This window comes from Pomacea canaliculata, linkage group LG2 (genome assembly GCF_003073045.1).
Source record: "Pomacea canaliculata isolate SZHN2017 linkage group LG2, ASM307304v1, whole genome shotgun sequence".
Lineage (NCBI taxonomy): Eukaryota > Metazoa > Mollusca > Gastropoda > Architaenioglossa > Ampullariidae > Pomacea > Pomacea canaliculata.
In genome coordinates this window covers 29,701,484-29,713,486 of record NC_037591.1, presented here as the reverse complement: position 1 = coordinate 29,713,486, position 12,003 = coordinate 29,701,484, and the positions used below count along the sequence as shown (strand labels likewise).

General features: G+C 35.6%; 1 protein-coding gene across 1 annotated transcript; it reads left to right on the top strand.

The window, feature by feature from the left end:
• Positions 1–3,030: 3,030 nt before the first annotated feature.
• Positions 3,031–10,310, top strand: LOC112555672 (leucine-rich repeat-containing protein 34-like). Its single transcript, XM_025224145.1, is given in 11 exon segments — positions 3,031–3,354; positions 3,780–3,967; positions 4,561–4,575; positions 5,555–5,605; positions 5,607–5,742; positions 6,454–6,537; positions 6,772–6,900; positions 8,262–8,393; positions 8,840–8,958; positions 9,222–9,377; positions 10,235–10,310. Coding segments are annotated over 10 exon segments (1,014 nt in total). The 5' UTR covers positions 3,031–3,354; positions 3,780–3,851.
• Positions 10,311–12,003: the final 1,693 nt, after the last annotated feature.

Below are 12,003 nucleotides of genomic sequence, written 5' to 3'. Positions count from 1 at the left end.
ATTTACGATCCAAGCATCCATGCATCACCTTGGTTACAGTGCATCCCCATCCATTGTTTACTGAGATATCTGCAACCATAGCAAGGTCTCTGAACAACAAGCAAGACCGGGGACTTCTATAGGCTCATGCCTATGGTCTGAGTATTTCAAAGTACATCACTATCCAACTCTTGTGGTTCCTAGCTGATATTGGGATAACACTACTCCTAGAAGTGCGATCAGTACTATTATAGCACCAGAATCACATCAAAATCGCACTCATCGCTTTTACCTGTATCATCAAACTTTCTCTCTGTGCGATGACTATTATCTGTCAGCAGATCCTCAGAGAAGAGTTGAGGTGTTGCAGACAGGATGCTAAGTTCCCCATCGTAGATTAAGTTGTCCATTTTGGGTAAATTTTTGTTCCTCAGTGTAAAGCGTTGGGACTCGTGTCTTGTATGTCTTGGAATACAAATACAAAATTACAAAATATCTATATTAATCCTTTTAAGGAAATTGCTTTGGCTGCCAACGGTAACACGAGAACATCACTTTACATAAATCATTAACACAGGCTATAAAAACGGAGCATAAACCAGCTACACCCAATTCATCTACGCTAGCACTTACAGTCTCTCTCCCAGATATTAAAAAGCTGCACATATCCATATTACCACTCAAAATAGGAAAACAGAGAGACGAGTTATACATCTGTAACATCAGTTCCAACCTATCAATATAAACGGACACTCTGGAAAGGGAGCATTCAGTCTGGCCATCTAAATTCATGCGTATGTCCTGCCTATTGTGGATTGTTTATCTGGATTGGATAAATGAGTGAATATAGCGAATAGTTTCAGAGCTATGAACTCCTCTGTATGCGTGGGATGTCAGATATTTGTCGCAGTGAGTGCGAGTCGTCGACTAAATCTGGAGTTTGAGGATCAGAAAAGTTTGCCATACATTGTTCCTAGGTCAGTCTCCCTCCTAACTAACCCTGCCTTCTTAATTTTCTTGTTTTAATTTGTACCTGTCCCGCTTTGCAATGTTCCCACAGTAGCAAGCTAGACCAAAAGTCATGAGGGTGCAAATAATAGAGGTGCAAAATATTTGCACAAGTTCTAAAAGACTTTAACTTTCTGAGACAGTACATGTGGAAATGCGCTTTCGTAATAACCTTATCTACACGAGCTTTCCAAGTTTGTTTATCATCGATAATTATTCCTGAATATATTTAACTCTCTGCTCGTCTTTCTACTTCTTCATAATAAGTATTTCATGAAAAACAAACTCGTCCTTCCTAAAATCAACACTCATTTCTATCGTTTTCTTGACATTCAACTCTAAATAATTATCAGCACACCATGCTACAAAGTGATCAATCTCCTGTCTGTAGTAGGAGTCATCGTTGTTGATAATCAATCCCGTAAGCCCGGTGTCATCTGCATATTTAACTGTTGCAATCAGCTGTGTCTACAATCAGCCGTGTACAAGGAAAACAAAAACAAAATAAAAAGACGAGAGAGTACTTTCCGTTCTAGGGAGTGCCGATGTTTGTGTACAGAATATCAGAGATAACATTACTAGACATTTCAAATAAACTGAGGTTAATTAATCAGATAATGTCTAATCCACAAGGAAGTTCTGGCATCAACATTCATCCAAATTCATTTCTGAACAAGCAAATGGCACGGTACATTGTTGAAAGCCTTGAAGAATCAAAACAAACAAAAAAAGTTGTTTTTAAAATTGTCAGTATAGGAGTTCGGGTGCTCCAGGTGTGCATAAGTTCTATCTGTCAAAGACTGGATAGCACGAAACAAACTTAAACTTAATGAAGATAAAACGGACCCCTCTTCTGCTCTAGAAGAAATCGTTCATCGCTCATCAATCAACCCAAGTGCAAGGTGGGCGACACCAACATCACTTTCACGTCGTCAGTCCAAAATCCCGGATTTGTCGTTACTGCAGACATGACCCTCAGTAGACAAGTTACAGCTGTCTGTCAGTCTGCATGTTAACAGTTCCGTAAGATCAGCGCCATCCTCCACATTTTCTCTGCACACGCTACCGCCAATCTTGTCTGTGCGTATGTTCTGTCTCGACTTGATTATCGTAACTCCTTGGTTGCTATCTGCCCTGAATACCTTCTTCACAAACTCCAGAAAGTACTCTGCTTTTTCTTCGTTTAGTACGTTCATTCCTTTTTAGCTTATATGTTGTTTTCCTGTCCCTCGTATGCTGTCCATGTTTCGTTCTTGTTTTTAAGGGCTAAGAGCATAATCCTTAGTAGTGTGAGTATACGCTTTACAAATTTTGCATTTATTATTTATTATTATTACACGTTTGATCCGTTAACGTCATTTTTATTCATTTTCTAACCACTCACGCATAAACAACTCTATGTTTTAGTAGTAATAACTGATATAGATCCTTAAATTGTGGACTTGTCTTCGTGTTTGCAGTCTGTATTACGTTACAGTCGAATTGTAATCATATTATAATGTACTATAAATATAATATGCGATTACAATTACAAAGAGCCCGGATAGGTCGATCATTTGCCCCGGGGCCCGTGCTGGCTCTCGGCGGCCCTGCGTTAGAGTGAATTGGCACGATTATGATTATATCATTATTATTACTGAGTGATCCACCAGTATGTCTGAGCCTCTCAGTGAACGCTTTTAAGATTAAATTTAAAATTGTATACCCTTATCCTTTTTTTCTTTTTGATGATTCCCCTACCCACCATCGTTCGTAAGACTGTTGTAGTTCAAGGGCAGATCACTGACAAAGCATTATCTGCATTGCCTCCCTTAGTGGTTGCTGAGGAACTAGCAGCCGCTGAGTCTTCTCATCCTTATCTCAAGTGAGAATGTTTGCATTCTGGATATGGCACCGCCACACAACGGACTCGTTTTATGCAGCGATTTAATTTTCGAATGTACATTTAATTCTAAATTAAGTCTCACAATGCTCATCTGGGATTTAATTCATTTTCCTTCATATCAGTCTCGATGCTTTTCCCAAACAAGGATCACAGACAAATATATCTCTAGACGAATGTCGTACATTTAGTAATAAGATAAAAGATAAAAATAAAATAAGTAAAAATTGTCTACATCCATATGAAGTTATAATAACAATAATAATACCACACAAAAAAACACACCCTGCAATATGACATGTCTTTTATTCGTACTCTCAATGGCTACAAACGTACCACTCCTTCGATATCAGGGGAGATCACTTTTCCACGTTGTTATAGCAACGACCGGAAGTATATAGCAGACAGAAGTAAGCAAAGTGTGGAAGGATAGTCTTTGAGGTTCAAGTAGTTTTTAATACATCCCCCTAAAAGAAAAATTAAAGGTAACTATCTCTACCGTCTTCTTGCTTGGTACTAAAAAAATCAAAATCATTCATGTAAAACATTACTTAGATGTCCCTTGACTAGCTGAATCGATATTATAAAGTTCATAAATTAAGAATTGTTGGCAAAGTACAAGAAAAGCAAAAGGCCTCGTGATCAATTTATGGTTTGTGTTTTTTATGTAAAATAACTGCAAAGAAACCGAGTTTCAAACCTTTATACTGTTTGCTTTCTCAGTCCATCTTTCAAATCTTTCAATCCTCCCCTCCATTTAATGTCACTATTCCTCCTTTTCACCTCATCGCGTTTCCTCAACCTCACCCTTTTCTCAAATAGTTGCTGTTTTTCAGTAAGTCATGAATTCATTCAATTTTAGTTTTGTGCTCTGGTTTTTTAAATACTATGATCTTTCATTTTTTTGCAGCTGCATCATATATATGTTGTTCAGTCAAATAAACGCCTCTGGATTTCCACTTGACAAGAAAAAGCTCTCACAATGTCTGACATCCATTCAACATTATTCAGTTTTGAAAGTGCCTGCCAGGAGCTGGGTGTTAAGCAACATCCCTACATTCTTAAAATGCTCAAGCGAGAAGAAAAGGAATGTTTAATGTAAGTTGCTACATTATTTATGGTTTTAAATGATAAATCACAAAATCTTCATTAAGCATCAATTAGGTTTCTGATTTTAAAATAAAGTAACCACATACATTGCCAATAATAACAGTGTTTTCAATATTACATGTAGGCATTGCAGATTTTTGTATCTTTACCAATTACATTACAATAAATTAATTTAAGTTCAATAACAATAATAATAATAAGAAGAAGAAGAAGAAGAAGAAGAAGAAGAAGAATGAGTACATTTGAGACCATGTTTTTCCAGCATCTGCCAGACTCAATGCACTTTACAAAACATTTAAGTTTGATAGTAAAAGCAGTTTTATTTTTCAAATATTCAAACATCGGAGAACAAAATGAAACAAAATTTGAAAATCATATAATTGTTCTTGGATTGTAAACAAGGAAAACATTACAAGCACTATAAAAATAAGATTCTTCAAAAGTTACTTGTAAGATGTGTCTATATTCTCTCCAGTCTCTAGATCTCTCTCTCTCTTTATTTATAAATAAATATATATAGGACTTTATAAACCTTTATAACCCTGATATATAATCAGTCCTGATTTTTATCTGGAAAATAGCCGACAAGCAAAAGGGTGAGTAGAGTGAGTGTTCCTGTTTGAGATGGTTGCAACTTATAAACATTGTACATGAAGTTGATCTTCAACAAGTTTGTGTGACTATAGCTGCTTCTTATTAGATCATGGATATCTAACCTCTTGTTTTTTCCATTTTATCTTGAACAAAGCAGTGCAATAGTTACCTAACATACCTTATTAATTGTGTTCAGTTTTCTTATTTTTTTAAAATATGGATAGATAGCTAGATAGGTCTGTCCTTCATATACGTGTAATATAGTTATTACATTTTTTTTTTACTAAATCTTTAGCTTTTTCTACCACACAGCTCTTGTACATTTGAATTCATATCTTTTGAACTTATTTTTAATGTGTGATCAATATATGAACAATGTTTCATTTTTCTTTGTTTGGTATTAATGGCTTTGTTTAAGTTAGTGTAATGGTCAGTATACAAAGATTCAGTTCTGTTTGTTTCTTTTTTAAAAATGAACTGTCATTGCTCCTGACAATGTAAGTGTGATGCTGTGTGACATCCCATTTTGCTTGTTCTGAAATCCTTGCTGAGTTGGGCTTAATTTTAAATGTTATATATTAAAATCAATGGAAATAAAATGGAAAATTAACAGTTGTAAAATGAAGACGTGCCAGCAGCAAGTAAACATCCTCTAGTAGTTGCTGTTCTTGCTTCTTTTCAAAATTGTTGCTTCAAGAAAATTGTCTTTAATAGAGTAAAACCTGCTGAGATGTGTAAGAGCCATTCCTGATCTCAAGACCTTTCAATGCAACCCATATCAGTCTTTTATTTAAGTTTAAGTTAACTAGTAAAACAAGTAAATAACTGTAGAATAAAAAAATGTAAACAGAGATAAAATGTTACTTAAGTCAAGCTACAAGTATCTCCAAGGTAGTTAGTTATTTAGATAGAATTACTTCAGAAAGTTACAAATAGCTATAATCCATATATACTGAATATTAAGCTGACTTTGTTTTGTAGGGAGTTTAAGACCAGCATGCACCTTTACCTGGCTGGAAACAACCACCTGCTAAGATGTCCGCATCAATGATGATGACTGCATTCTGCTACAGAAGGTTCTGCTAAAGAATCTTTTCATCACATCTCTTGATCTCCGCTTCAATTTAATTTGTGATAAGGGTGCTAAAATCCTTGCTGCAATGTTAGAAGTAAGTTGAAGCATTTAGTGGAAGATTATAAAGAAATGAATAAAAAAAATGTTCATATTTCAAATCATCTCTTTGAAAGTATTGAGGTGTGGGAAAGGAAGAACCCACTAACCTGTTTTTAACTTTTGATAGCAATTAAATATCAAAAGACTATTGTTATATAATAAGTATACTCTAGTGCACCTTTTAAAGAATTCTATTTAACATAACAATTTTCTGAGTTCATGGATATTTGGCCCCTGTTGTGGATTCTGCTAACCAATCCTTGAAAAGAGCAAAAATCATATATTTACTACACAGTAAATAGAAATTACACCTTTGCCTGATTTGCTAAAGATATTTAATGACCAAAGTGAATTTTCTTCACGAAAAATGATTTTATTGAGTGACTAAAGTATGCTACTGGGAAATTAATAAGTATACTCTTGACTGATCTTTGCATTTGCCATGGTTTATATTTCTTGCTTAAAGAGTTTTGATTGTGGAAGATCTTTTAGTGATACATCATCTTCTGCATTCAATTACAGTCCGCTATGATAGTTTTCCTGACAATCTATCTACTTTTATTCTCCAGTATAAACCATTCTAGATACAGTAGAAAAAGAATCTTAGTTAAAAGACAAAATACAAATGGATGTATTTATATTTAAACACAGAACATACATGTAACCTGTGTGTATCTTTACTTTATGAATTTATTTTTGTCAACAGAACAATACAACATTGCAAAGGCTTAATTTAATGTGCAATGAAATTGGACCAGATGGGGCAGAAGCACTAGCACGATCTCTGCATGTGAGCATAATATGAACTTGTGTAATTTCAAAAGTTATTCAGGACTTGAAGTTATTATTATACTTTTTTTAACACTTATCTGTATGCATCTATAGATCAAAGGGAATCTTTAATTAACCTATGCTTTTCGAGTCACCTTACAGCATAAACATTTTGCACTTCACCTCCTCATGAAACAATGAATAACTCTTGACAATCAAATAAGGTCTGCTCATTGTCATCTCTTAATGACAGATAAATGAAATGCTGAAAGTGCTATTACTGAATGGAAACAAAATAGACAACAAAGGAGGAATGAGTTTTGCCCAAGCCTTACAGATCAATACCACCCTGGAGCATCTTGATGTTGGTGAAGCTGATCTGGTATTTGAAAACATTTTTCTTTACATCTTAATTCTTTATAGCTATTTATTCCATTTTTCTCTTGCTTCGAAAATATCTACTGCATTTTATCTTAATGCATTTAGATTTTTAACACAGCAAGTCTTTTGTGTACAGAGATGATGTATATCAGTAAATGCATCTTTTGAGCTTTGAATGGGTCAAGCACAAAACGATGTTAAACATGGGAGAGACATGATATGGCATCATTTTTTATTTTTGAATAATAAACTATTTTGCCAAAGTATAGCATCAAGCATCAGGCCTGCGAGGTAGTTACGTTTGTTTTGGCTTAACATTCAAAACCTATCATTATAGTGTGCAGACATATTCAGTACATTCTTCATATAAGCATTTAATGACCAAGCCCAAACCAATGATTGGCATAGGAAGGACTAGATAGTATCGCTTGATTTTTTTTTTTTTTTAAAATAATAATAAAATTCCAAACATGGAATACAATATCAGGTCTGATTTGCATGACGTCTTAAGTGGAACTGTTTTAAGTTTCTCAGCTTCCAAAAATTGCCTGGTTGTATGGTATGGCTGGTGTGTATGTAGGGTCTTATGAATATTAATGTGCTGATCTCGTGGCAAGTTGACTGTTCAGCTCAAACTTAATGAAGTTGTCTTCCACTTGAGACTGTTGACTTATGTTCAAGACCTCACATGCAACCCAGCAACTGTTATTCACACCAACTGACAGATATGTAACAAAAAGAGGAAAACTCTGATGCCACATACATCCACCTCATTTGAAGTAAGACAGCTTAGCAAGGGTTGTTCTTGCTTCCTGTGTAACCTACACTTATTAAAACAGCAAAGAAATCCAAAATGCAAAATTGCCATAGTCTTGCTTGATTGAAGTTGAGATAGGATTCACTGCATCAGGAGCTATAAAAATGTTATATATGAGCAAAGAAAGATGCTTGCATTACCTGAGGGAGATAACACATTTTCCCATCACACAAAAGGTGAATACTGTGCTGTAGACACCACTATTTTGTTGGAAACTGAAGAAAAGAATTGCAGGAACAACTTGTGCAACTTTAGATACACATCTTTCTTTGTGCAAAATGGCTTTGGCATCAGATTGGCAAATAGTTATACTTAATGACATAAAATCACCATACCAAATAAAAGTAAGTGCATAAAGTAGCTGTTTTTAAATCTCATTTTAACGAATGAATTAGAAGCTTTGTCTGTAAAGTGTGCATTCATCATAACGTTTTTGTTAAAAACCCCACCTTAGTAACTATTATGAATGTAGCATCAGCAAACACATTGATTACATATTCTTACTCAAAAATATATAAGCCAGTTGTTTCTTAATCTGAGTGCAGAGGATGGAGAGCACAGTAGCTCTTGCCACAGTACTCCGCAACAATACTTCTATCAGAGTCATCGATGTCAGCCGCCCACTTCTTACGACAGTCCAGGAGGAGCCTGTGGTTCATTTTGCTAACATGCTGAAGGTTAGTTAGTAGCAGAACATTTATCTTTGCCACTATGCCTGCAATGATGGGAAGTGAACTGCTGAATGGCCAGAGGTGTGAACACTTGCTGGTTGACCTGTGTGATTTACCAGACTTCTTAGAGAGTTAGAGAAAGAAAGGCAGAGAGAGAGAGATGATCACCATGCTCACAAAAAGTGTTGTCTCTTAACATCCCATTCCTTAATGTCTCATTACTTAATTTTTTCCTGTGAATTTCAATGCACACAGTACACTTAAAGAGAGTATTTTTGTATGAGGTGAACTCACGAATGTGTATGCATAAACAGCTATGTATGCACTCACACTTGTATTCTTGTTTGTGCTCAGTCTTACACACTATGATATATTACAATACTTGGTGCAGCATTCTGTCAATATATATGATAATGTCAACGTATACCATCACTTTTACTTCTCAATTTCAGGTGAATAAGACATTAGAAGAACTCCATCTTCAGAAGTATGACATGAGAGACTTTGGAATGGCATCGACTAGCGGAAATTTAATGGAGAACTTCACTTTGACCTACCTGGATCTCAGCTGGTATGTTTAATTGCCTGTTAATCTGTATGTCTGCCTTAATATCTGTTTCTTAGCTAACTTGTATATTTCCTGTTGCATGTTACTAGGCTTATCATGTTTGCATCATCTGCATTCTACAGTTAACTCTTCAAGGTCTGGTAGTGCATAAACGACATCAAACTCTGCTAACCGGGTTAACTCAGTTGTATGTTTGCAAATGGTACTGTACTCACCAAGTTATTATCACCCATGCTACACCATAATCATGTTTTGACTTAATCTAGCAATCGCATCACACGTGATGGTGTGAAGGAGTTAGCAAAGGTGCTGAAACTGAACACAGCACTGTGTATACTGGACCTTGGTTTTAACAGACTTGAGGATGATGGTGCCATGCACATTGCTGAAGCCTTGGCCAGCCTTAACACCAACCTGCGGTGGTCAGTATCTCTTCATTTAGTAGTGTTGCCCAGCTTCAAGTTTTCTTACTTCAACTATTGATCTTATAGAGGGTTTTTATTGCTGTTATAATTTGATCATTATTTTCTATGCTTCCTTTTCTCATCTCCAAGTTATCATCTAGTCTCATGTCACAATATTTTTATTTCTTAAAACTATACTTTGTATTTGTTGATACTGCTGAAAGTGGAAGAACCCAGTCATAAAGAAAAATGAGCAAACAGTGGCATGAATAGTACTCATTGTTTACTACATGTACTAGCTTTTGATTATCACATATGATTCAAAAAGGTGATAACTTTGCAAAATATGGCTGTATTCTGAAAACCCTCAGGCAAACTCATTAACACTGTCTGATGTTACTGGCAGTAGCAGCTACCTTGTCAAGGGCTTCAACTGTCTCTCTAAAACAACACTGCTTTTAACACTGCACTCAGCATGCAAAAGTATTCCTTTCTAGAGTGTATTTATGATTTGACCTACAGAGTTTGTTTCAAAAGACACCATGTTAATCACACATGAATTGTTCTTCGCCATTCGAGAAATCAAGTAATTTTAACTGAACTGTAAAGCAGCCACAATTAAGTTGTAACTTGACAAAAGGATTTTCCAAACCAGAGTATTTTCAGTTTTACTGACTCACTTAAGTGAAATAATAGGCAAGCCACTTGAATATCCTTATTGACATCAGTGAAGAATGTACATTCACAAAAAACTAATCACATCAACATTGTACTTATATCCCCACTCAAATAGAGAAATTCTTGTTGCTGCTATACAATAAAGACTTGCAGATTCTGCAAATGTTTAAGAAGCTTGCTACTTCTTTCCTTTCTAGCCTTTCCGTGGTCAGCAAACAATTGGCAGCATGGACTGTGTGCCATAGCAGATGCAATGAAGACAACACGATCTGACAAATGTCTTTATATGGGCAACAAACTGGAGGAACCAGTGTGCATAGTATGCACTTTGTATTGTTTGTATTTGCTGTTCATAATAATATATATATGCTAAAACTGATATTTTGCATTTCCTACCCCTTTTGGAGAGTGATGTCCCTTTCCTTAACTGGCTGGAGGGGACCAGCTCTGTCGTTTTTTCTCATCTGTGGATTAATGTCGAGTTTTGGTTTCTCCGACTCCTCTGATGTTTTTTGCACCATTGGCCTCTGTTATGGATTGTTCTTCAGTGCTTGTGCTGCATCATTTCTTATAATAGACATCTTCTGCCTCAGATGGCTTCTGTCTCCTGTTCTCCATGTTGCTTTGGACTTTTGACTGTACCAGATTTTGCGCCTCATTTACTGACACTTTTAGCTGTTCTAGCATTGTGGACCATGCCGTTTTCCATTTACGAACCACATAAATTGCTGCATGCTGTGTAGATTAGATACTAGATCTATGCACTTCATACTGTGGTCTGGTGATTAGATTCATTTGTGTCATTCTGCATCTTGCTTCAAGCGTGTATCTGACTACTGTCACCTTCGCTTATTCAATGCCAACACTGTGTTCTGCTTTCAACTGTGATGCCTGAAACTTCAAATTCAATATTTCTAACAAATCTTTCTTTTTAACTGGTCTACATGTGAAATTCAAGACATTGCTTATACCATTGCTTTACGAAGAACAACTTCAAAGTCCAGTGCTGGAAAGAAGGGAATGGGTGTAAATAGTGATAAGAACACTGAAACTTATAGTTTTTAAGTCCAGCATCCATTATTTTTGTTTGTGTTATTATTTGTCTTATGTTTTCTTTTTGGTAATAGTGCTTTAAGCTTCCTTTAATGGTGGGAAAGTGCTATACAAATAACTTTATTATTATTATTACCCTTACATTGAGCTAAATAATATTCTTCTACTAGGTACATAAATACCTCATTGAAGCCAGCATTAAACTTCCATACTCAGCTACTATCTAGATGTTTCATTTTGTTTTGCTTTTGCTTCTTATTTTTATGTATTGTTAAGTCATCAGCTATCAGATGTTCTCATATAATTCATATTTTTTGTGTCACAGGCATTGACAGCTTGATAAACTGGTCGTTTGGATTGCGAAACAAAAAAAGATGTGAAGCCATACATTGTAGATGGGATCACATACTTATGTGAGCTAGCGCATGGGATAAGAAGAAATTTCTATTATGGTCCTAGTATGGTGAAGATGTTCCAGACTGGCAAGATGCGAGACTCAATCCTCGCAGTGGTCAAGTTGGATGATGACATGACTCTTTGTTTGACTAGGTAATCATACAATGAATGAATTTAGTAAAAACGGAGAGAAAGAGAGAGAGAAGGGAATGAAAAGAGAGATGAACAGAAGGTAGACTTCCAGTGTGTTCTTTGAGGAACTACAAGCTGATACCACGAAGTGCTTCAAAATAACCTGAGAGAATGCCTTTGTCGATCCTGCATGTTTTCTAGACTTTACAGAAGTACAGCTCACTGGTGAGCAGAGAATGAAAGAATTATCTCTTTGTCACTAGGTTGCTGTAATGCTCTGTGGTCTGTCGGTGTTTTTACTTTTATAATGGCTTTATATCGTCTTAAACTTTCCAGAGAATACTTAGCACGTCCTGTTAAATTTTTGTCACATTTATCCGACATT